The 25,645-nt window shown below is 39.2% G+C and overlaps 1 protein-coding gene and 1 long non-coding RNA gene across 10 annotated transcripts in view; one reads left to right on the top strand and one right to left on the bottom strand.

Moving 5' to 3' along the window:
- The window catches only part of BIRC6 (baculoviral IAP repeat containing 6), a 138,862-nt gene that overhangs the window by 15,454 nt on the left and 97,763 nt on the right, over window positions 1-25,645 (bottom strand). For all 9 annotated transcript variants that reach the window (XM_080997574.1, XM_080997575.1, XM_080997577.1 and 6 more), the window contains one exon: window positions 1,777-1,987. In XM_080997574.1, the coding sequence (XP_080853700.1) occupies window positions 1,777-1,987 (211 nt within the window). The remainder of the gene's footprint in view (window positions 1-1,776; window positions 1,988-25,645) is intronic.
- Window positions 13,382-24,566, top strand: LOC308472705. The gene is made up of 3 exons (XR_013983650.1): window positions 13,382-15,081; window positions 16,885-17,524; window positions 18,542-24,566. It is a non-coding gene; the product is annotated as an uncharacterized lncRNA (long non-coding RNA).

Genomic DNA, 25,645 nt, shown 5'->3' with positions numbered 1-25,645 from the left:
GAAGATTTTGAACTTGGAGAATTTGGTTCAAGGTTCCTACTTAATCATCCTGGACAACTCAGAAGCCTCATTTACAATGTAGCAAGGTGCATATGCACAAGTGACTAATCTTCTGGTATATCAAGGGAAACTAAAAAAAGAACCTGGTATGTGTTTTAAAAAGGAAATAAAAACTAAAACAAAATTATGTCTCACAAATTCTAGAAACGTCAACCAGAATTTATAAAATGAAAACATTCTATAGCCACCTAACAACATCCATTACATACAAACTTATAATCCATTAAATTCTATTATGAGCTCAATGAAACAATATTATTGTCTTGTTTGTTATTATGTTATTCATTTTTGTGTCTTTATATTCTAAACAGCCCTGTGATCCTTGGCTGACGGGTGATATAGAACATATTGGAATTATAATTGTAAAATGCTTAGAACCTCCTTTTTTACATTCAGCTCAAAGCATGCTACTTTTGATTTCAAATGGACAGCTTCTTTTTCAGTTTACCTAAGCAGACTAAAACAGAACAAGCCCAACAGATTCTACTCTAACCAAGCAGTTCCTAACCAAGTTGAACTTTAGGATACCCTATTCAAATTTCCGCTTTTAAAGGTGGAATGGGAAACCTTTTTGGCTATGTGAGCCTGATCTTTATCACATGTAGCCTTGCAGATCAAATTTGATGGGTGAGGCCACCCACCTGTCAATCATCTGACATCACAATGACATTACAATACATGAATTTTTTTACTGTAAAAAAAAATGTTGCTGGGACCTCTGGAGAAATCTCCAATTTCTCAGTGGAAGACGTGTCTGGAAAATGGAGTGCAACTATAATTCTGCTGTTGCCAGGCACGTCTTCCATCAAGAAATGGTCTCAGATCAACAGTGTCAACCTTTGTCAACAGACCTAACAGCTAAATTGTGCATGTGTTATTTCAAAAGCCTGGCAGACCTTAGGTGTTTCTCATTTTACCATTTTATATATGAACTAGTAAAAAGCTATGCACTTGCTGCTCAGCTTCGAGGCTCATAGTCATAGAAGATCTGGCTGCAGAGATTTACACGAGAGATTTACTGTACTTGGCTGGTCTGCAAGCAAACTTGGTGACTGCCAACTCTGGAAACCAAGGTATCAGGCAGAAGGGGCCTCTGGGATTACCTTCTAGTTAATAGTTGACAATAAACACAACTTCCTGTCCACGAGACTGGCAGATTCTGAGAGGGCAAGGAACTCCTCTGGTCTAAAAACTCCAGTCTTCTAAACAAGAGGTGCTGTATCCTTGGCTAAATGCTGTCTTCTCAAACCTGGTACCCTGTAGATGTTGTTGGACTCCAGTTCCCATCTGCCCAGTCAGCATGAATAATAAACTGAGACGATGGGAGTTGGGAGTCCAATAATACCTGGAGAGTGCCAGGATGAGGAAGACTGGTTAAAAGACTGTCAGATGTGGACAGCTGTGAGAGAATTTTCATTAAAGATATGCCTTTCTTTGCATTTGATTTACAATACACCCCAGTAAATACATATTGCAACCTGTGTTTAAGATAGGAAATAAACGATATATAGTTTAGTTGACAATGATGTGGTAAACCTGTGTCTTATCTATGTACAGGGAATTATTTTCCAAAAACAAGCATTTAATTTTGAGAATCCCAACTTGCAGTCAGAATTGGTACAGCACAGATACAAGTTTCTAACCTTAATGAGAACAGTTCTGAGTGAAAATGGTAACACATGGTATTCTTAAAATGCTACGAGGTTAAGAAAATACCTCAGTCGGTTAGTATAAGTATCAACACACGTCTTCATTTTAGCCAACAGAGTTCCAACTGAAGTCTGGGACTCCAGTTGCTCTTCTTCCTCTTCTCCATTTTCCCCAGACAGAGGCAGCAACAATGGCACCATAGATGTGCATGAAGCAATAGCTCGGAGAAGCTCTAACAGAGCTCTGTACAGGGGAACATGCCTGGCCATATCCAAAACTAGGAAAGAGGAAAAACAACATGGTTAAAATTCCAACCAACTAAATAAATCCTACGCAGCAGAAATAGTTACCTATCATTATCTAAATTTATTTCCAGCCTTTTTCCCCAAAGGAACCTGGGGCAGCAAGTAACAAAATAACAAAACAATATATTTAAAAATAGAATCATATCTAGAAGTATCAGGAAAATTTGAAAACCATTGAGAGCATCCAAACATTTTGAGAACCTTAGTTCAAGGGTGCTTGCAAGTTGAATAGGCAATAGGTATAGTGACCTAGATCACAGGTAGCCACCAGAGTGCCCTCCAGATGACTACAACTCCAATCCTCCCTGACTATTGGCCATGCTGATAGGAGTTGGGAGTACACATATCCAGAGGGCACCACCCTGGACTGCAGTCCAGGGAAAACAAAAGGACCACCTTGAAGAACTGGATGTTCTCAAGTAGAGAGAAGTGATGATTAAGAAATGCAACGCTGGACAATACTGAACCATTTCCATTTAAAGAACAGAAGTGGCCATGCAGATTTAGGATAAACATCAGGAAGCAATTCTTATGAAACTGTCTTCTGTTAGAACATGCTGCTTAGGGACATTACAGATTTTTCTTCCTTGGAAATTCCCAAGATCAGGTTGGCCACACATGTACTATGCATTTGAGAACATAGGATGAAGTTAACAAGCAACAATTTTGGGAGTTCCTAACAAAATCTTTGCTTGTAAATGAAATTCAGTTCAGGAACACACACCCCAAAAAATTATCACAGTGAGTGGCAATATTTTCCTCTGCAGATGACAGAGTATAATCAAGACAAGGTAAGACAAAACAAAAACAGTGGTCTTGGCCTAGAAACAAACAGTTCAAAGGGGTGAAAGCCCAAATAAGATGGTAGAATCATATGTTCCCAGAAAAGGCAAGCATGACAAACTAAAGAATGACCAGAGAGGGGCTTGTTTCTCCTATCCAGCTATCTTCCAGTCAAGCCTGAGCATGAAACTATTTGGTAGAATGGAGCAGCCAAGTTACGCATGGGCTTTCTGGCCCTCAAACACCATGAAGTGATCCAACACTTTGCTTCTGCACAAGGAGAACAGGCCTGGTTTTCTTATTCTGTTGTTATTTTTGGTTAAAATATTTGAAAGGATTTTTCAGTTGGGTTAACTATGGTCAATAACAAATCATGGCTTTTACACTGTGCTCTGCTGCCAGAAAACACATTTTATGGCAACAAGTCATGGTTTGTTGTTGACTTCTGACCCATAGTTTCTTTTAATTATGGCTTGGAATTTTGTCTGAACTCAACAGCCTTGTTTAACCATGGCTTGTTTGGCCACCCCACCCTACCCTTACCATGGGAAGAACATCTGAAAACAAAACTATGGAGAAAGAATTCATGGCTTGCTTGCTGATCTGTATGTTTGTGGTTTATTAAGCAAACTACAGTTAAAACAACCCATGGCTTAGTGTTATGTGGAAACATAATATGTATTCATGTTTTGGTTACGTTTTTTAAAAACAGAATACTACAGAAGTATTATTTTGTGTTTTACTATTTAAAACAATATATTGCCAATATCATATCACATCACGCAGCAGGGATGGTGCATTATCCCTAACTATTGGCCATACTGTCTGAGACTGAGAGAAGTTGGAGTCATACAATATCTGGAGAGCAGCTTCTTAGCTACTCATACCGTAAAGGCAAACGGTGCTCATTAGAAGACAATAAAATAATTTAAAATGACTATGAATCCCAATCTATCCATGTGCATGTACAATTTCCTAAACCTTTACATGCCAGTAGAAGCAATGACCCTGTATCTACAGAAAGTATGAATAGTTACAACAGGACTGTTACTTCACATAAATAACCCACACCTTCACACAAATAAGCTTTGTGAAAACATCTTAGAAGCAAACACACTGTTACATGAAACCTAGTTTTGCTAGATCTACAGCCACATTACTTACGTTAATACCAATTAAAATTAAGGTTAGCAGTATTAAATCTGAAATAAAGTACAAGGCACTGCAACATACAAAATTTTAAAAAGCAGATTAAACTTTATGTGAACAAAGAATCGCCAGTAATTCGAAGGGGTTGACAAAAACTGTAGTTAATACAGTGGTGCCCCGCAAGACGAATGCCTCGCAAGACGAAAAACTCGCTAGACGAAAGAGTTTTCCGTTTTTTGAGTCGTTCCGCAAGACGAATTTCCCTATGGGCTTGCTTCACAAGACGAAATGTCTTGCGAGTTTGTTTCCTTTTTCTTAAAGCCGCTAACAGCCGTGCTTCGCAAGTCGAAAAAACCACAAGACGAAGAGACTCACAGAACGGATTAATTTCGTCTTGCGAGGCACCACTGTATACTGTATTCAGAAATTAGAAAGTCTTCTATATCCCTAGAGAAAGGAAATGATCAAATTCAAAATATGGAAAGGTAAATTAGTTCCTAACACCATTTTTTAGTTGGACAGAAAAGCCTAACCACCTCCATTTTCAAGAAGGGCTGAATCCGTCAGTAGCACTTCCTATTTTATTAGTACATTTGATCTTGAAGTCACCTTCTGTTTCACTATGAAACAGGGGTTGGCAATCTTTTTGGAGCAGTGTGCACATTTCAAACTTCAAGACAGCACCAATAGTTGCCATGGGGACATAACACAACATTTCACTTAGACACCCAACAGGAATTGGTACATGGATATAGCTTGTCTGGTGTCATGACCTGTGCAGTACCCTCTGCTGAAGAGACTACAAGTCAAGGTGTTTTTTCTTCTTCTTCGTTTATAAAAACACATAAACAAATGAAATTTAGCAGAGAAAGCACTTGAACTGGCAATTCAAACGCTGGTAATTTTTAAAAGCAATGGATCTCGACCTAATACTAAATTCTCTTTACGTGCAGTCTAAGGTAGATGGTCTCTGATGAACAAAGTCTCCTAAGAACGAGGAGAAAGCAGAGTTGCTCACTAGAATTGATTTTTCTATTTTGTGTTACTTTGGGGGAAAAAACCATCATCATCATCATTATTTTATTTGTATGCCACCTTTCCATAGTTGAAACTATGCTCAAGGCGGCTTACAACATGACAAGATTTACATAATTACAAACATAACAGAAGTCATAAACAATAAATAAAACACATCAAAAAGTGCACAACCAAATGGAAACAATTTCCACATAAATCATAAGATCTAAAACTAAAGATACAACAACAATATCAGTAACACCCACAAGCTCTCTCAACCTCCCATAAACAATACTCCAGCCCAAGAATCTGTTCAACAGCCTCAGCTTTTGTAGCTGGAGTCAGTCAGCACTCCACTTTCCCAAGCCAGATAGGAAAAGGCCAGCAAGGCAGGGTGCAGGTCTTCCAGGGCTCACAGCCAAGATGGTCTCATTTAAAACAACACAGATAAAAATTAAAAACAATTTAAAAGAGGAGCCCTCTCTGCTGAGCAGCCGCCGCAGTCCTTGTGAAGCCTGTCAGCCCTGCCCCAAGCCAGGTGGGGCCCTTCATGCCCTCAGCAGGCAGTCCACCTGGGCAGCAGCAGCAAGAGCAGCAGTCCTTAGACTGAAAAAGAATGAGTGGCCAAAGGTCACCCATGAACCTTCATCTCTGAGTGGGGATTTGAACCTAAGCCTCCCAGGCCTTGTTGAGCACTCCAGTCACTGCACCACATTGCCTTGTTGAGTGAAATGGTTGAAGCACATGCACAGGAAAGCTGCCCGTAAACGTGCAATTTTCTAGAAATAAAGTTCTAGAAAGCACTAAAACTAGGCAAATCTTACTCATTGTTGATAGTTCTTCCTGTCACTAAAAAGGTAAAGGTAAAGGGCCCCTGACAAGTCCAGTCACAGATGACTCTGGGGTTGCAGCGCTCATCTCACTTTACTGGCCGAGGGAGCCAACGTTTCTCCGCATACAGTTTTTCCGGGTCATGTAGCCAGGATGACTAAGCCGCTTCTGACGCAACCAGAGCAGCACACGGAAACGCTGTTTACCTTCCCGCCAGAGTGGTACCTATTTATCTACTTGCACTTGATGTGCTTTTGAACTGCTAGGTTGGCAGGAGCTGGGACCGAGCAATGGGAGCTCACCCCATCGCAGGGATTCGAACCGCCGACCTTCTGATCGGCAAACCCAAGAGACTCAGTGGTTTAGTGCCACTCACGTCCCTAGGACACCTTTATTTGGCATTATGAGATCTGTCTTTATTTTCTTTATACTTGCCCTTGAAAGAAGAAAACACACTGTGACTACAGTTGATAGCCTGCTGTGTGCTGCTTCATGCCCTTTGGAAACCGGTAAGACTTTCTAAACTTTTTTTCATTCTATTTACATGTGATTTATTATACATTTTAAATTACATGAGGCTGTTCATTTCCAAGATACTGTTTCTGTTTGAATCATTATTGCTAACTGACAGCTCCCTAAGATAAACATAGCATCCCTGTCCACATCTGTTGCTTGCTAATCTGTCTCCTTCTTCACGGTTCAGCCTTGCTACACCAGCAAATGTCATAATGATAACCGTGCTGGATTGATACTCAGGCTTCAGAAGCAAGACAGCTCTCAAGAACTCAGGGTTCTCAATGTCAATTTCACCGTGATCCAGATTTCACAGTCACCTTTCTTGCTTCCTGCTTTTAGACTATTTAATTAATGCTGATTTATGGCACAAAATCTGGCCTTTAGATACACATTCATTTGAGGTGCATAATTTAGAATGCTCTTTATTAAATCCAGTTACAAGATTCAGGAGACACAAACTAAATATATATATATAAAAACTTTAAGGCACATAAAACATACATAATTTTAAAAACACCACATCACTCAAGCCCTAACACTAAGTGGTGCTTATTTTATTAACTTTTACCTGCTTACACAGGGGAAGCAGTGATTGTGGCTCAGCACATAGTGGGCACTAAATAAATGGCAAGAACTAGTACAAACCTGGTGTTTCACATTGGTCTTTTTGTCCAATAAGGGGGCTTTTTGTCACATGGGGCTGGTTTGCACAATTTGTAGTACATAATGCTGCAGCACGGTTGATGACATGAGACACCCCGTCAGCATGTAACACCTCTGCTCAGAGATCTGCACCGGTTGCAAATTTGCTATTGTTGGTATATAAAGCCCTCAATGGCTTCAGACTTTTCCAGTTAGATTTAGGAATGACTCAAATGACATTCCTAGATTCTTAAAGTGATCACATTCATGAAATAGCTTCTGTTTACGCAAGGAACATTCTGTCCCTTTCCTTGCTCTATGTGTCCTTGCAAATCTGTCCTGGATTTCCCCAGAAGCCTCCAGAACCTATTTTTTTTTTGGGGGGGGGGTATGTCTGTGCAGAGGGATGAGTCCCATTGTTCAAGCAGAAGTTCTTCCACAAGCATAAGGACTTTCCTGGATACAAGCTGATCGTTTCCTAAAAGTTCATATGTAAAGTATTCCAAAAACCAGGAAGTAAGCTGCTGCCAGAAACATGGGAAATCATTCATATTCTATGCAGTGATATACCTTGAATGAAGCCAGCCAAACTTTGCTTGGAACTACCAAAAATCTCAATCAGTGGGCTTCTCTGTATGTGTCTTTCCATAAGGAGAGACCCTGGTGGCAGTGAGCTGGTTAATGTGAAAGGATGTCAGCCATAAGAATGTGCCTTCTTTTCTGACCTGTGTCAGCTTTAGTAGAATGCTGCACTGCTTATTTCACACAAACACATCTCAGCTATATCCATACGCTTGAATATGCAAAGCATAAAATCAGTGCCTGTGAATACTACTATTGTTATTTATTAGCTGCCCTAAGGTCCCAGGGCAGGTTACAACAATTAAAACACAATACAGTGGTACCTTGGGTTAAGAACTTAATTCGTTCCGGAGAGCCGTTCTTAACCTGAAACTGTTCTTAACCTGAGGTACCACTTTAGCTAATGGGGCCTCCCGCTGCCACCGGAGCACGATTTCTGTTCTCATCCTGAAGCAAAGTTCTTAACCTGAGGTACTATTTCTGGGTTAGCGGAGTCTGTAACCTAAAGAGTCTGTAACCTGAAACGTCTGTAACCCGAGGTACCACTGTATTGAAAACAGTTTAAAACAACATAAAATTACAAAAATGAGGTGGGTCCTAAAAATACACATCTCAAGTGTCAAAAGCCAGGGTGATCAGGTGCCATCTTCAACAACTGCTGAAAGCTGTATAATGGAATTGCAAGGTGCACCTCTGTAGGAAGGGAGTTCCACAACTCAGTTGTTATAGCACTGCTACACAGAATCCAAGCCCACACGAAACACAGCATTCATTCAAAAACAGCACATTCATTAATATCATGGAATTTTATTCTCTCTAAAGTCTAGCTGGAGGGATGGAGGAAGAGGTTGGAACACAGCCTTAACCAATACAAAATAAAATCTGAACAGCCTGTGTGCTGGAAAAAAAAGTATCTAGATGGTAGATATAGCAGTTCATGCAAATGGCTCCTTTTTTGTCCTTCATAGCACAGTACCATGGCAATTTAAGGTTTTTAAAAACTTCAATTTAACTCCCATCATGAGGCATCAGTGTACATAGTATTTTTATTTCACTATAGAAATATATATATTTTTAAAGACCTTTAGTATCTTACAAAGCTTGCCAGCACACTTACATTCAGGAACTGCTGAAGATAATAAAGAAGTTGGGCCGAAGCTACACATTACCTGATATAATAAAAATAGTTCATACACAGTTATTTCCTCGTTCACTGTGGGATTGACAGTACACTACATTTAATCTTGGATATTTATACCAGTTTTGACAAAAGTATATTAAAGATATCAGTAAGAACAGGAACAGTGCTTTCAACAATACATCAGAAGAAGACATCTCTAAACATAACTATTCTTTTGCTCTCCTGAACATTCCAGGAGACTCCAAACTAAGAATAACCAAGCCTAATGGACCATGAAATAGATAATATTGAGCAGCTCTAAATTCTTTTTCCAAACCATTTAACATAGCTTAATTGGCTACAGATGACAATAAAAAACCCTTTTATACCACTGAAATGTATATCCTCAAAGAACAGGATGAACAGAACATATGGAACCAAAATGGAAAATAAGGCAAACAATGACTATCACGCAGTATCACCTATTATACTAAAAAAAAAATAAAAAAAATACAAGAGACAGAATTGATGGGAAGTTAAGTCAAAAAAATAATTCTCACACCTTCTAGCAGCTACACTGGGTGTTGAAACCTGTTTTCCTTTCTTCTATTCACTATTCCACTCATGACTCACAACCAACTCATAAATTATAAACTAGATGATAATGTGAAATAAGCAGATGCTGCCCAAACCCACATCAGAAATCTTTTTCTGCCCCAGTACAGGACGTTCTGAACTTCCTTGCTCCCACTACATGTAACTGTAATAACTGGCTGTGGATGTTATATAAATGAAAAAAGAAAAAAAAATGACTTCACAGCATGAGGCAAGTTGGGACTATGGGGTACCATTTCCAGTGGCAGCCGTATACATTCACTGTAATGTCAAGTTTGACGTAAAGAGTGTAAAGTGAATTCTTCCTGCGATGAATGCATTGTTCCCCATCTTTTTATTTTTTGACTCAATCCTGTCCCTGTACCACATACCACATACCACATTATGAAGTGCCATGGGCTATACTATTTATTTATAGAGATTTAATTCCCACCTTTTTATCATTTAGGTGTTGAAGGCAACTTTGAATTTTTTTTAAAAAAGTTTGCAGTCTCAGCAAGGGAGAGCTTCCAAGGCAAAACTTCCACCCTAGAACAATGCAACACACTTCCCCACCCTACACTCATGTTCTGGTTCCCTTGGCTAATGTAGCCTCCTCCTGTGTGGATTCTAATAGCCATCAGGTTAGCTTTCTGAGGAAAGAGATGTGGGGCAAGAGCAGCTCTGTCCTCCTGCCCTGGATGTTGTCGCCTGCTCTGGCTCCAGGATGAGTGCCAGGAGGGACTGCTATTTATCAAGGGTCACCCAGAACTGCCAATATTTGCTGCTCTTCTAGGTGGCCAAAAATCTACATGAACAGAACTGTATAGCTGCTCCCTCCTATTTCTTTTTCCTTGTTTTGTCACATCTTTAGATTGCGAGCCCAAGAACAGGGGCCATCACAGTACTGATTTTTCTAAGCGGCTCTGAGAGCCTTTTTGCATAAAGGTATAAAAGAGCTGGATATAAATGTCATAAATAAAAGCAAAAAAACCCTAAGTACTACCCACCCACCCAATAAAATCCAGAGCCGCTAATAATCTGGGGTCAAGTATCATGGCTGCTCCTGAATTTCAGTCAAAGCAGCAGGCATCACACAGGGATGTTTTGAAAAATCCCCACACCGCATTTTGAAAAATCGTGGCTGGTTTACGCAATACAAAAGCACCCCACAAACGTTGAGGTGTGATATTTCTGAGAATTTCGGGAGAACTGGTTGACATTAGAGGCACTCTTTCTGCCTCAATTGTGTATACTGTCAATGTGTTGGAAGAGGTTTGAAAGAGCAGATGGGGAACCTGGTCAAGTGCCCTAATTCACTCTTTCAGAGTCTTTCCCGCTTGTACTGTCAAGCCTGCACAGGGAAATCTTTGGGGAGGAAATTCAGGGCGCAAAGTTAGTTTAGAATTTTACACCCACCTATGAAATTTACAGAACCACTTCTTTTGTGGAGAAGTAAAAGGCCTCCCAGAATTGGGGGTGGGGTTAACCTTGGAAGGTCACTAGATTCTACAGAATTCATACAACTATAGTAAACAGTCACCTATCCAACACAAGGTAATGCTTTGGATGAGGCTTCTAAACAGAAAAAAAATCTCAAAAACCTGAATGCTGTTTAACAGAATGTTGCACATCTCCGTCTACATTGCTCTACGAATAATACAACCAGCCTCATCTGAAAACCATTTTTGAGTGAATGAAGTATGAAATGAAAAGAGATTGGTTTCTTTGTAAGTCTCTGTTCCTCAAGTGCCAAAAGGCATAAGCATCACAATCCATGCTTACCAAAGCAAACGAAAGAAAAATTAAGTTAGGCATTCATTCCTAATACTACAAAAATACAAAAAACACATGCTATGCAGCACAAAGCAAAGAAAATCTCCAAAGAGCATCTATCAGAAGCAACTGTGCCATCCACTGAATACTATGTGATAACTTCAGTCATTCTTGAGGACTTCATAGTCATGAACCAATAATGCTAATGAGCCTGAAACCCTTAGGGTCTGTTAGCTAATTAGATCCCTGAAAATCCCATTAACACGCCAAAGATTTAAAATAGTGACCATAGTACTTAAAAAGGAAAGATAGCACAGTTTTCATTATTTTATTAAAGTGTTTAATAGCAATCTTGTTCTATAGGAACAGCCAAATATTTAGCCCTTCAGAAAATACACTTCTTAACAAATGTCAAGCTTCTGTTTCCTGTTTCCAAATAATTCAGAATTGCAGCCTTTCCTGATTTCTGCTTCCTTACTGCACCTTTTCAAACATACGATATATGAACACAGTCTAAGCTAGAGGCTATAGTGTCAGTTCCAAATACTTCACGCTCTACTGCCTTTTGCTTTTTCTATTTAAGCAACAACCGGAGGCTAGTCTTTTATGAAATGTCTAATTAACACTCTATAGTCCTGTTGCTTTTGAAAGAAGAGCTTGCCTAGAGAAATCTGTACAAGATAGGTGGGGCATCATTTATCTAATAGAGAAAAAGGAAAAGGAACGAAGGAAACATTTTCGTGCCAAAAATTCCACTATATTCCAATTTTAATATCAAAACGTTGAGTAAAAAGCTAGGTGAGGTGAATGCACTTCTGCCATCATTAGGAAGGACCCCGGAACCATTTAATAAGACAAAGCTGCAATCACTTTATATTCCTTTAAAAACGTCAATTAAGAATTCTGGTAAAGTAAAGTAAACATGGTGCTGTAACCAAAGTCTCTACAGTTTCTAGAAAAATACAGTAATATAGATGTGTGCTGATTATTTTAACAATTGCTCGATTCTGAAAATGGCATCAAATCATTGTTTGCAAGACAACAACTGGGACTTGTTAGTTTTAAAGACATGGCTAGCATTTTGTTTATTAGGTTTGTGTAAATTATCATTTCCCTATTTTGCACAATTCATTCTGCAATGTCATAGAAAAGGGAAGGGGCATGGAAACACTTCTTCCCAACTACTGAAATTCTAATTTGGCAATTCCTCTGGTTTTTTGAGATTTCAGCAGCCCTTGTCCACATACTTTCAAGCAACCATAGGGACTTGAAACTTGTTTATTTCTTTCCAAAAATGAGAGTAATGATTCACTGAAAGCAGAAGTCTACTTTCAGTATCACATTCTGTGCTCCCATGGAACAGCAGTACATTCACAGCCCTGCCCTGCCTATAGGCATTTGTGCAATTATTCCTTTTAATTTCATTTTTTAAAATTTACTGTTTCTCATCAAGTTTATCTATATCACCCTTTATTCTTCTTTAAAAAAATAGGCATTCAATAATTCCTCCATTCAATAATTTTCTTCAGTAAGGTATAATTAGATTTAAAGTACAAGAAATATTAGAAAATTTGCCATGGATTATTGCAACAATGAGGTTATTGGCAAGTGGTTATTTAAGGAGGCAGATTGGCAAGAGCGCTGTAATCATTTGAAATGTGATGAGTGGTCGCACAGACAGATTTAAGGTGAGCAATGAAAGTGTAAGAATAACCATGCCTTATTTATGCCTTCATTGTTTCTTGTGTGATTTACAGAGACACAGAAAACTAAGATATTTAGATAGAAGATATTTTAATGATAGGGTTTGGAATTTGTATTGCAGTCTAAAGTTTGTTGCTACAATATGTTATAGTGTGTTTTAGTTCTTCGGGTAAAATATTTTAAAACCAGATTCTGTTCTCTTACCATACTGCACTTGGTTGGACCCTACAAATTTTGGCACACTGTTACCCATGTCAGTGCTGAATTCCAACTGCTTGATTTTCCCAACACAAGAAAATGTGCAATGTCTGCAGAGTACACTCTTATGTGAAATAATCCTTAGAATATTCAGATTTCCCAACATACACTGTTCATGATGTAAATTTATCACTCCTCTAATCATGTAATGAAATCCATTTGATTGGATGTACATATGCCATGAAATATGCCATGAAAGATGGAGGGCACAAGGAGAAGGGGACGACAGAGGACGAGATGGTTGGACAGTGTTCTCAAAGCTACAAACATGAGCCTGACCAAACTGCGGGAGGCAGTGGAAGACAGGAGTGCCTGGCGTGCTCTGGTCCATGGGGTCACGAAGAGTCGGACACGACTAAACGACTAAACAACAACAACAATGCCATGAAATATTGCCTGAAGTTCTGGAAATATCCGATTTTATACAGAAGCTAACGTATGTTCTTAGGATCTATACGTTAAAACGACATAAAGAACTAAAACTGGACAAATACCATAGTAATAAATGGTCTGCTGGATGTCAAAGTTATATCGAGAAATGTGTGGTTTGCTTGTAAAACAACAACAAAACAAATATTTGGATGGGGGTTAACTGTATTTACAAAAATATTTCCTTTGTCTATCGTAGAATGTATTTCACCAGAGTTTTAACAATATCAAAATTGTCACAAGAATGCAGCTCCAGCTGTTATTTAAGATGGTGGTTATTTGCTACCTTAGTTGCATAATGCTGCTTTAGCTGCTTTGTAGATAATTGATTGGCTTCATTCAACACTGCTGCACAAGATTTAACCTGTAATCTTGGACTGCCATGAATTAAAATGAGGTCACAACGTTAAAAGTCCTTCAATAGGCTGTTATAGCTAAATAGCTGTTGCACATTGAAATATTTCATTATCCAGCAACCAGATAAATTCTTAAATGCAAGGTTGTCGTCATCATTGTGGGTTTCCCCTCCAATGCTGTAAGCCATGTTGGATGGTGTTGCCCAGAAAAGCAACTTAAAAGCATTGCTAAATAAATAAGTAACTATTCCCAAGTGATTTGTCCTTGGGCCTTTAGCAACTTAGAAGATGGAACGATGGGTTGCAGCATGATCCAAGGTGAGTCACAACAGGAGCACTACCAACACGCAAGTACATGGTAAAAGGTTAAAAAATGGCTCGCCAAATGCACGTTTGGTTTGTCAATACCTGCTCTAGAAAAGAGGAGAGTGTCTTGTGGCTCAAAAAAGGGGGGGGGGGAAGAGCTTATATTTGGAGAAGTGTTGTTGTTTTTATTTAAAAAGTAACAAACGGATGTACTGATGGTGTTGAGATGTCAATCTAAATCACACTCATATGCTCTCCCTCCTGATTTTCATTAAACACAGTTTATCATGCCATTCAAACGATAAACTGTGGCTAATGCTAAGTCAAGTCACAGTTTGAAGTGAACTTCTTTCACACATTAATCATACTATGACTTGGGTAACAGGACAAGCTGTGGCTAAGCAAAACCAGAAACATAACTTGTGCTGGGGCAGGAAGGGGGAAAGTGTGGGGCTTGCAGTGACTTATTTTTGTCACGCTGAGTTTAGTGTGACTTCTGAAATCTTATTGTGTTATATCTGAAATATAGAAATGGGAGGCTAAAATCAGTAATAGATTGCCTTTTCATTCTGTAAACAAGCCTGTATGAGATGCTGTTGTTGATGTTAGCAGTCCCTTCACATAGAAAAGTTGCGGAGTATGGTGGGTGGGAAGACCGTGCTCAATTTAAGAACAGAAAACGTCAAACAATTCTCAATCAGGATAACCACTGCCAACAGAGGCTATGGGAGGGGGCTAGAATCACTTAAGTATTTCTTAATTCAGTAATAGTAAATAACATTAGTTATTAATTGAGCAGCGGGAGATGCAGAGTTACCAATATCGGCAGCTTAGCTGATAAGCCACCTCCATCCCTCATCAATTGTCACCTGGCATTCCATCAAGCTGCAGCAGAGCAGGGAAGAAAAAGGATTCAGGGCCAGACCAGAAACTTTTGGCTCCTGTTCTCCTTGAACTGTTAAAATTCCAGCAGATTGTGCAAGATACTGGCACCCAAGAACTGGTACTTAAATTTGCTTATTTCCTTCTCTTTTCCAATACATTTGCCTTTTGTGCTGTATCTTTTCCGACTGCAAGCTTGAGGGCAGGGATTGTCTGTTTTTATAGCTCTGCATGCTGCTTTAGGAGTTCAGGAGCAATTATTATTTACCTAAATGTTAAACATGTACATTTAACTTGAACAATATTGGTATCTGACTTTACTGCCAATAGTAAATTGATTTTTTTGATCAACCATGCACATTTTTGGATTCCAGAGAACTCAGATATATGGCTGAAGACAGATTAGGATAAATATAGTGGGGGTTTTGTTTTTACCAGTAAATCCAATTAAAATAGATAAAGAATAGAGGCATTCAGGTCTGGAAATTCAAGTTTCATACTAGCACCTGGCGACTACTTTGCTCTTGCACATCAATTTGTATTACAGAACAGGATGCTGTCTGATTTATTATAAGGATATTACTTAAATTCTTTCCAAAATGAAATATTATTTCTAGCCAATAAACATATATACCAGACAACTGTTGATAATTCCTTACATGCATTTAAATTCCATGTATTTTTAAAGCATATTTTAAAGAGGCTTGTTTTGCAGGAATCAATCACATACAGATCAACATATGGACTCTGTTTCAGTACTCATGCTTGAACATGCAGCCTCTTTTTAAAATAGGAATAGGATATACGATGGAACTCCAGTCATGTAAACAATAACACATGTCTCAATACCATTTCCCCAGTTGCTTTTGGACATGAAAATGTCTTAAGATTCTTCATGCCAAGCTTAGTTAGTATTAAGAATGTCAGTTATATAAAAAAATGTGTTGCTTTACATTGAAGAAGGCCATACTATTAGTACTGCAGTTTTAGAATATGTTTCCATTTTATTGCGGACTCTGTTACATATCAAGTTTTAAACAGCAACACTATTCTTTTGTTCTGCATACACCTTTTGAGGCTTTTAATTCCTTTAAAAGGAAAATCACAGAAACCACAAGGTTTTCCTGGGAGGAGCTCCTCCTAAAAAAATGTTCACAGAAAGAACACATCTGCAGACGAGGAAAGCCACTTGTACATCACACAGACACTGCATGCAAGCAAACACAGTTTTCATTCAATAGCATTCTCCATGTATCTTTTAATGAATAAATACTGAAATGCCTTCCAGTGAGACAGCCACCTACAAAAGTTAACTATAAATACTCAAAAAAAAAAAAAAAATACTGAACAAGCATTACACACAAATCTCACACACCAGCCTGAAAAACACTAAGATCCAGAATTCATACATCAAATTATTTCAAGTTAATGCTTACTACCACAATAGATGGCGAACATTTTCTTTTGTTAATTGTATTATGTTGACAACGTTCACACTGACCTGTATTCTTCGGGTAGAGCACAGGAGAGGAATGAATGCACATTAAAAGGAAATTCCATCCCAAAACAATAGCCTACAAGAAGCAGAATGAAAGGGACCAAAAAAACAACAGCACCCAGCCAGCCTGTTTCAGCATGAATGCCGTAATGTCATCTATTTGTAACAGAGCACATTGTCAGAAAACCCTGACACACAGCTAACTTGGCTTTATTCTACACAGTACACTTTTACAGTTGTTACTGGATTAAAATGTGACTGGCCTGACAATGAAACAGCAGAACCACCGTGTATTGTTATGCAATTCACTGTCTGCAAGGGTGACTTGTAGCTTGTTCTTTATTCAGCAAGTGCCAACTGCATGTTTAATCAATGTCACCACTCACTACAGCATGCAACTGAAGCCACTGTCATTCCACTCCTCAGATTTGACTGGCTGCTAAGTTATGCAATGCTCCGAAGAATGCCTTGGAATTATTTGTTAGATGCTTTGAATGCAGGTGTGCAACACTCTTAACCCCAGAGCAAACAAGAAACTTCCTTCCTTCTGGACAAAAATGTAAACAGATCTGCTACATTTGGATTTACAACTCAGCTACACGAGAGAAACATATCCAGAGAGTTACCCACAACGAGAAGATGTCAAACGACCATTCCATAGGAATGTCTTGGGGAACAGCTACATATACAGGACAAGAAGTGGGAGATTAAATTTTAACTGGAGCCTTAATGCTATAATCACTGTTTGCACAGAAAATGTTTCATCTTATGGAAGATTTCAATATTTAAACAGGGAAGAAACATACAACCTGGATATGCAGAGCAGAGGTTTCTTTACTAACAGCGCATCGTTTCAGTGGATAACCAAAAGAATGCCTACATTTCTCGGAAGAATTTGTAATATTATCGCATCCACAGATTAATCTATCAAGAAATTGTTCATGCATGCATATGATTTCTGCTTTGAGTGAAAAGAACAGCCCTCCATGAAGATAAGGCTGTTTCTCCACTGCAGTGAGGAGTAAGCAGCATGTCTGATGAGATTTTATTCCTGATGCAATGTAGGGTAAGAGAGGCTTTTAAAAATCTTTATTCAAAAATGAATTTATTTATTTTGATTGCTACCAGCATTTTACCTTTAAATGCAATGGTAATAATAAAAAGATCCATGAGACTTCAGGAGAAGCCAAGACTGTTGTAACATAGAATGTCTTTCTGAATGTTAAGTGTGTAAACATGCACAACCATTAGGCATAACATTCTGACCACACTAACAAAAATTTTCAACAGTAATATTTAAAGGCAACGGACAGCAAATAAGTAAAACTGCACACTTGATACCAAAACACATTAAGATTATAGGCAGAACTATGCAGCTAAAAGCTTTAACTACAGCACAGTCACATACTCGGAAGAAAGCCCTACTGAGTTCAAGGGGCTTCAGGTAAATGTGTACAGGATGCAGCTTAAATGTATTTCAATATCACAGAAAACAGACAGTTTACCAAATGGCTGATATTCCACATGAGACACACACTTTCCAAGCCTTTCTAATGCTGTAACGTATGAAAACATGTATGAAAATCACATGAAAACATCTTTACGATGTATTTTGCTTTCACGGGGGATTGCATGCATTCTATATTTTGTGTTTGTTCTAGAGGCACACAATTGTGGGATTTATAAAGCCTATTAAAACTAGCCTACTTTTTCCCAAGGAAGATTAACCACACTTACTATTTCTACATTAGGAAATTTGCACCTCAGTATCCCATCATACAGATATATAAACACCTGGCTATTTCCAGTGATTGGGCTATCAGTGGAGAGACAACTGATAACAACTTTCTTAAAATAGGAAGTACAGCTGTATTAAAGCAGAGAAGGCGCAGGTTCCTAATTTAAATCATCCTGTATTTCCCATTCTCTATTGTGAAAAACAAAATGCCACACTATAACAGTATAGACACACAGAGAGACTGAGGAGGGGAGGGGGCAAATGACCAAGGGTGTGTGGAAGAGAGAGTGAGTGTGAACCAATTCCAAGTTACTATGTGGAGTAATTTTTTCTTCTCCCTTTTAGCCAGCTGTAGGAACACTGGTGAAGACATTTGCAGGAAAAATGAGGAGCTCTGCCATCACAACACTAGAAGACGTAAAAAGGCAAGAAGAGAGTGAGGAAAAGGAGGAATCTGTTTTAGCTCTGCTGGGAATCATCGGAACAGTGCTTAATCTATTTGTAATTGTTTTTGTTTACATCTACACAACACTTTGATGGTTTTCTAGCAACTCGGAGCAGCGCACAGTGCGAAAAGACCAGCAATGGCAAGTAAGGTTGGTGAACACTACCCAACAGGAAACAGAGTCTATCAAACACATTCCAGTGAGAAGTGCCTATTTAGAGGCACAAGACCAGTGACTGCAAAACACGACTGTGAACCCAGTTAAGACTATTAAATTATAGAAATGACAGATATTCAACTTCTCACTGATGACTGCAGAAGCTCAAATACTGGAGGTGCGTATGGCATTCTACTGCCAAGGAATATGCAAGGCATATATAAGCAGGTAAAAAAAATAATAATAATAGTGCCATAAAACCTTCCTACAAGATGTTTTATTTACTTGATCCGGTTATGCTTTTGGATATGTGACTATGTACCTCTGTGTAGGTGGACAACCAGGGTGGGAGGAGTCCAGTTCGTTTTAAAGCTATCATTATGTGCTAAAATTTACACAACTATATATGAAGTGTAGAAAAAAGAGCACTGTAAAGTACTGTATTATGAGTAAATAAAATTTTAAATGACTATTCTTCAGCAACACTTTTAATCATTATACAGCTGACAATCATGTCAATATTTTTGCCTTTGGATATCAATTTTTCACCCATGCCTGTGAGAGATGTTCTATACAAAAGAGAACATTTAAAAATATTTGTACTACAAAACGTAGTTTGCATTTCTTTGGAAAGGTTCATCCATTTTTTTTTAAATGACCTTAATTTTTTTTAAGGCTCTCACATAGCTTAAAGTGAACAAAGTGTTTGAAAGAAGCTACAGAAATTCTCAGTTCAGCTAGATTCAGAAAACAAATACAATGAGCTGGAACTTGTGTTACATGAACTTTGTTTTCCACTGAAATCAACGTGGCAAGTTCCATTTATTTAAATAGGACTAAAGTCCAACTAACTTAGTCGGAATTCAACTTGATTAATTGGAATTTTGAGTTGCATGTAAGTAACCAAACCAGATAGCTTCTTTCTCCAAGTTGCATACTGCCTATGGCCTGGGTTAACATACTTAAAATTCCATCAAATAAATCAAAGGAAGTTATTGTAGAGTTTGGAAGGATACAAACTTAAGCTGCAATCAAATTCACACTTACTTGGGACTAATCTGCATTGAACCCATTGGGATTTCCTTCTAACAGGCATAGGGCTGTGCTGTTGGGCCACTATTATTTCTGAAGGAAAATGTACATACAATTCCATTTTTTCACATTCTACTTTCAAACCAAGCCAATTCTTTAAAAGGACCATCTTCATAGTACTGCCAGGCCATCCTCTGAATAAAGCTTTTAAAATTCGGAATAATTCGGAAACTAGGGCTCCATGCTTCTAGTTCCAGCATGCTATCTTGGGGGGGGGGGTGCAATTTACTAAATGAGAGATATAGATATACATACACATACACATTTTTTAAAAATAAAATATAATAAGAGTAGATATAGAACAAGGCTGTTGCCATCTACTGCTATTTAATCTTTTACATAATGCTCATTCCTAAAGCACCATGAAGGTCACTTTATAGGTGGGGAACTAGGGCCTAGAGATAGGTGGGTTGATCTCAGTCCTCCCAGGAACCAAATTCTCTACCCAGTGAAAGCACTGATTCCTTAATCTAAATTAAACAATGTTTATTGCGAACATCTAAACTAATGCATGGGAGACTAGCCAAGTACTCAGAGATATAAAAAGGATTTTAGGAGCACAGAGGAGCTTTATTTCCCTGGCATGCAACAGGGAGGCAACATTTGGGATCAGAAAGAAAGAAGTGGGCCATGAATAAAGGCAAGATGATACAAGCATAAGCTGGACACATAGTTATAGTTTTAAGTGGAATAAGCCATATTACAATGCTAAACAATGTTTCCTTGATTTACTTCTAAGCTCAAACTATGGTATCATGAAGGATATTGTACCAACTGCAAAGCACAAGTAACCATGTTTGCTTGTGTAAATAGATGTTAATAGCCTTAATCAACCCAGTCTTCCATAATTCTCACTGCAGCCACAATTTAAACACTGCCCACATTCACTACTTCCCCTAAGCCATACAATTAGGATACCACAGGAGGATACACTTTTTCTTCCCCCACCTATTTTTAAACGAACAAGAGGTGAATTCCAATGTTGGGTGAAAAGAACGAGGCTTCACCTCCCTCTCCTCCCTCTGCAGCCCCCTGTAGATTGATTTCAGGGGCATGTGGGGGGAAGAGAGGAAGGCGAAATCCAAACCATGAATAGCTGTCCTGCTCATGCATGCATGCATATCACTAGATTTTACCCTAGACATAGAGAGAAAAGGTAATCACCCTTCCATATAAACAACATTAGTAAAAATGTGTGACTATTTGTAACTGTGCCAGTCCGATAAGCAGCAATTACTACAGCATGCTTTCGTAACATTTTAATTGAATGAGCAGGTCTAAACCAATCAACAAAGCATATACAATGCAAGGGGAAAATGCAAAGAGAAGGGATTAGTATTAGGAGCTATCTGAAGGTATTTTAGAAGGATTTCAATTATGATTTAAAATACAGGGTTTGAGTGATTCATCAGTACAAGAAATTGATTAAGCTATTAAGCCTGGCCCATCACTTAAGTAGGTAGTAATTTCATTATTACTGCAGCAAATTGATGCCATCTACAGACCAAACACATTGAAAATGCAACCACATTTTGGACTCTTATGTGGGAGCACATTTCATCATGGCTGGGGAACCTCAGGCCCAGGGTCTGAATAAGCCCTCCAGGCATCTGTTTGCCCTCAGACAAGCCTCTCCCAAGCCACCCCCCTCATTGGTCCTGCTTGGCATTTCAAGTGTTTTTGCCTACCTGGAATGTCTCCTGATAATGCCTCTTGCTTGTCTGGATGGAGAATACAGAGGGGTGTGTGTGTGTGTGGAAACCAGCTTACCATACAAAGGCAAAATTGGCACAAGCTACTCTCTCCGCCATTGGTGTATGGCCCTCAGAAGGCTGCCCAGAAGGGAGTGCAGCCCTCAAGCTGAAATACATTCCCCACTCCCTTAAAATTTAACCAGCTACATTTTGGACATGGGTTTTCCCCCCTCCCGTTTTCATTCTGGAGCTCACTAACAGTTTAGGTCTGGGTCTGATGTTGTTAATCGGCCAAGCTAACTAGGATGCATAGCATTCTACAAACAATGTGTTGTGGGTTTGCAATATATATGTTTGTGTTATTTTCCTAATTTAAATGATGCCTTTGTTGGAAGCCAGAAACTTAACTGGCTAAAACAGTTGGCAACTATAAGTTGGCAACTATAAATGCAGTATTATGTCAGAGATCCAAAAGGGGATGCTTTGTTTCACTTTTGTTCAAAATACTGTATTGGGCAGGGACTCTGGCTTACTTGGGGCAAGAAAGGACAGGGCAGCCACAAACTACAACGAGACAATTAGGCGGCTTCAGGGAGCTGTGTACTTGAACTGCTCTGTACTTGAATTGTGGAGCTTGTGAATGCTGTTGTCCATGTAACCAAAACAGCACCACCCATGCACACACACACAAAAAAAGATAGCTGCAGGCTTGGAAGAATCCCAAAGTTTGCAAAAGTACAAAAATGTTTAGGAAAAACCTCTGTGAGGATCCCCAAAAAGCCACATGAAGACTTAGCATGCTCAGTGGACACAGAATATTTACTGGCTACTGTGGGGCGGAATGAAAAACCAGGTGGGAAAACACAGAATGGAGCACTGTGGAAAGTGTGTTTAGCTAGCAGGAACAGTGAACAGGAACCCTCCACACTGCAAACAAGTCTTCCCATTTTCCATCCACCAAGTTCAGTATTACCATGACTGGTTCTTGCCACTTGGCTGTTAGGCGATCTTTTATGGCTTCCTAGTTTTGGTGCTGTGGGTTAAACCACAGAGCCTAGGACTTGCCGATCAGAAGGTCGGCGGTTCGAATCCCCGTGACGGGGTGAGCTCCCGTTGCTTGGTCCCTGCTCCTGCCAACCTAGCAGTTCGAAAACACATCAAAGTGCAAGTAGATAAATAGGTACCACTCCAGCGGGAAGGTAAACTGCTGCTCTGGTTCGCCAGAAGCGGCTTAGTCATGCTGGCCACATGACCCAGAAGCTGTACACCGGCTCCCTCGGCCAATAAAGCGAGATGAGCGCCGCAACCCCAGAGTCAGTCATGACTGGACCTAATGGTCAGGGGTCCCTTTACCTTTACCTAGTTTTCCAGCCAGCCCGCTCTTCTACACTTCCACTGTAGACACATGCATCCTTCAGAAAGTGTGGAGCAGTGGCTGCTGTGGTCAACTTGGGCTTATCAATCCCAAGTTCAAATTTCTCATTGAGAAATGAAGCTCCCTGGGTTATCTGGGTCAGACACTATCACTTTGCTTAAGGTACTACACAGGGTGGCTGCAATGATAAAATGGAAGACATTTCAGTTAGCATGCTGCCCTGAGCTCCTTAGAGGGTATGCAGAATGAAAAGGAAACAAATCAGTGCACTGGGATCTTGTAGTAGACCAACTCGTTCATTTGCCACATTTACAGAATAAGCCTCTTAAAGTAAAGTAAGTCTAATGTATGAATGCATAGTTTTTACTTTGAGCTGCCTTGAAAGGACCTCAGTCCTGAAAAACAGCATTAAGATATTTTAAATATACACTTTTAAATCACTCAATGCAGCTTAGTTACAACTGAATGTATTTTAAAGACTTTTGGTGTAGCTGGAGAGTGGCACTAGGCATAACACTTGAATGAGTGTTAATCATAATAATGAGAAAATAATGGCAAATATTGGGGACAAACACATTATTTTCAACAACAACAACAACATAATTTCCTTCATCCCATTCAAAAAGCAAGGAGTTGTTTTTCTTTCCAGCAGACCTTGTTCTGGCACTGATATAGTTCGTGTAAGAGGGAGGATGGCCTTCATATCAAGGTTTTAAAAAATGTAACACTGGGAAATGGAATAAAGATATGCTTGCCAATGTTAATCATTCTCAATTTCTTATGCCTCACACTCCTCCGAAATGTCTAAAATGCAGAATTTATGCACCTTGCCCAACACTGAAATGAAACAGTTAACCCCACAATGAAGGAAGGCAAGAAAGATAATGGGGAGTTTGACAGGAGGCTCAAGGCAACTGTGCTTCCCATTCGCTATCAAAATCCAAACAGCCAAGCCATCTGCTGTGATTCAGCTCAAGTGTTTAACAGAAATAGGTCACACCACCTAATTATGCTGAGTGATATCCATCCAAGTCATACTCAGAGAAAACCCATCTAAAACAATGGATTCATTTTAGTGGTTTTATTCTGAGTAGAACACATTAGAACACATTACCACTTTAAGGAAAGCCCAGCTGGATCAGAAGAGAGACCCATTTAGTCCAACTCTATGCTCCCCACAGCGGCCAACCAGATACTGGATGTGGACCTCAGGGCAATAGCTGTTCCCCATTAATTGCTTCTATGTCCATAACTATCGGTTTAAATGTAGGTTGCATCCTCTGTTAGTCTATAAATTGTCAAATGGCATTTCAAGATGCACACCTGTGTCATGCTGACCTAAGCTGGGCTAACACCAGTAGCAATACCACCAGTTCATCAGTTTTTGCTTGTGTATTTTTCTAAGAAGAGAAAGCATAAACTGTGTAAATTTAGATATCTATATCTGGATGAAAAGTGGCTTCCCTTGGGCTAACTGGATGCTTGGTTTTTAAAAGGTCCAAGACTCCTGCATCAATCTGCTGATTTCAACAAAGCATGCAAAGATCTGAATTTGTGTAGAACTGCTTCATTTGAGATCATGGCATTAACAATTTGAATCTTATTTTGAGTCACATACTTAGAAATAGGAGACAATAAACCTTAAATGAGACTCCATGGGATCCATAATACAGTGGTACCTTGGTTTACGAACTTAATCCGTTCCGGAGGTCCGCTCTTAAAGCAAAACTGTTCTTAAGCTGAGGCACACTTTTGCTAATGAGGCCTCCCGCCGCTGGTGCCCTTCCACCACTCGGATTCCATTCTTATACCGTAGTAAAGTTCTCAAACAAACACTATTTCCAGTTTTACAGAGTTTGTAAACCAAATCGTTTTTAAACCGGACTGTTCTTAAACCGAGGTACCACTGTACAGGGAAAGGGAACCTGTGGCCCTCTACTTATTCTCTGATTCCCAACTTCCATCAGCCCCAGCCAGCATGGCCAGTGGTCAGAGATAATGAGTCTGACTACAACATCTGAAGAGTCACAGGTTCCCCATCCCTGGCAATACAAATGCTAGCCTACTGATACCTTATGAACCACTGAATAATCTTCTTTGGCAGGGCAAAAAGATGACGTCTGCAACCCTAAGCATACTTATGGAAGCAGTTGCATGAAAACTGACAGTACTGAGTGACTTCTAAGTAGATATGGTCACAATCTGGCTTAAAACTAACCAGAAACTTGAAAATGTATAGATAATATAGATATAGAATGTAGATAGTAAAACATTTTTTTGTAATAGGAAATGCGTATTGCTAAGGAGCTAGGTACAGAAACTGCTGGCAAAATATACTACAGAGTACTCTGGAAAGATCATATGGGAAGTATAGTGAGTACTCATGAAACATACAATAATTAATTTTAAAAGGTCAGTGAACCTGACAAAGCATTTGGGCAATGACAAAAAAACTTGCAAGAGCCTTATTAATGAAATTAAACTTCAAATCACAGTAACTCTCATCATGAAGAAAAAGCAGTAGAGTGTAAGTCAAGTCCAAAAACACCTATGGGGTGGTATTCAACTAAATAATTGTGCAAGTCTATGCAATGGGACTTTCCCTCAACTCCCTCTGTGCTACTATCCATAAATCTGCTCCACAAGGCTGAGAGAACAGATTTAGGTTTCATTCAGGGAGAGGACA

Source organism: Podarcis pityusensis, assembly GCF_964106645.2.
Source record: "Podarcis pityusensis genome assembly, chromosome: 3".
NCBI lineage: Eukaryota > Metazoa > Chordata > Lepidosauria > Squamata > Lacertidae > Podarcis > Podarcis pityusensis.
The sequence above is the reverse complement of the archived record's forward strand: the minus strand, read 5'-3'. Positions and strand labels throughout refer to the sequence as shown.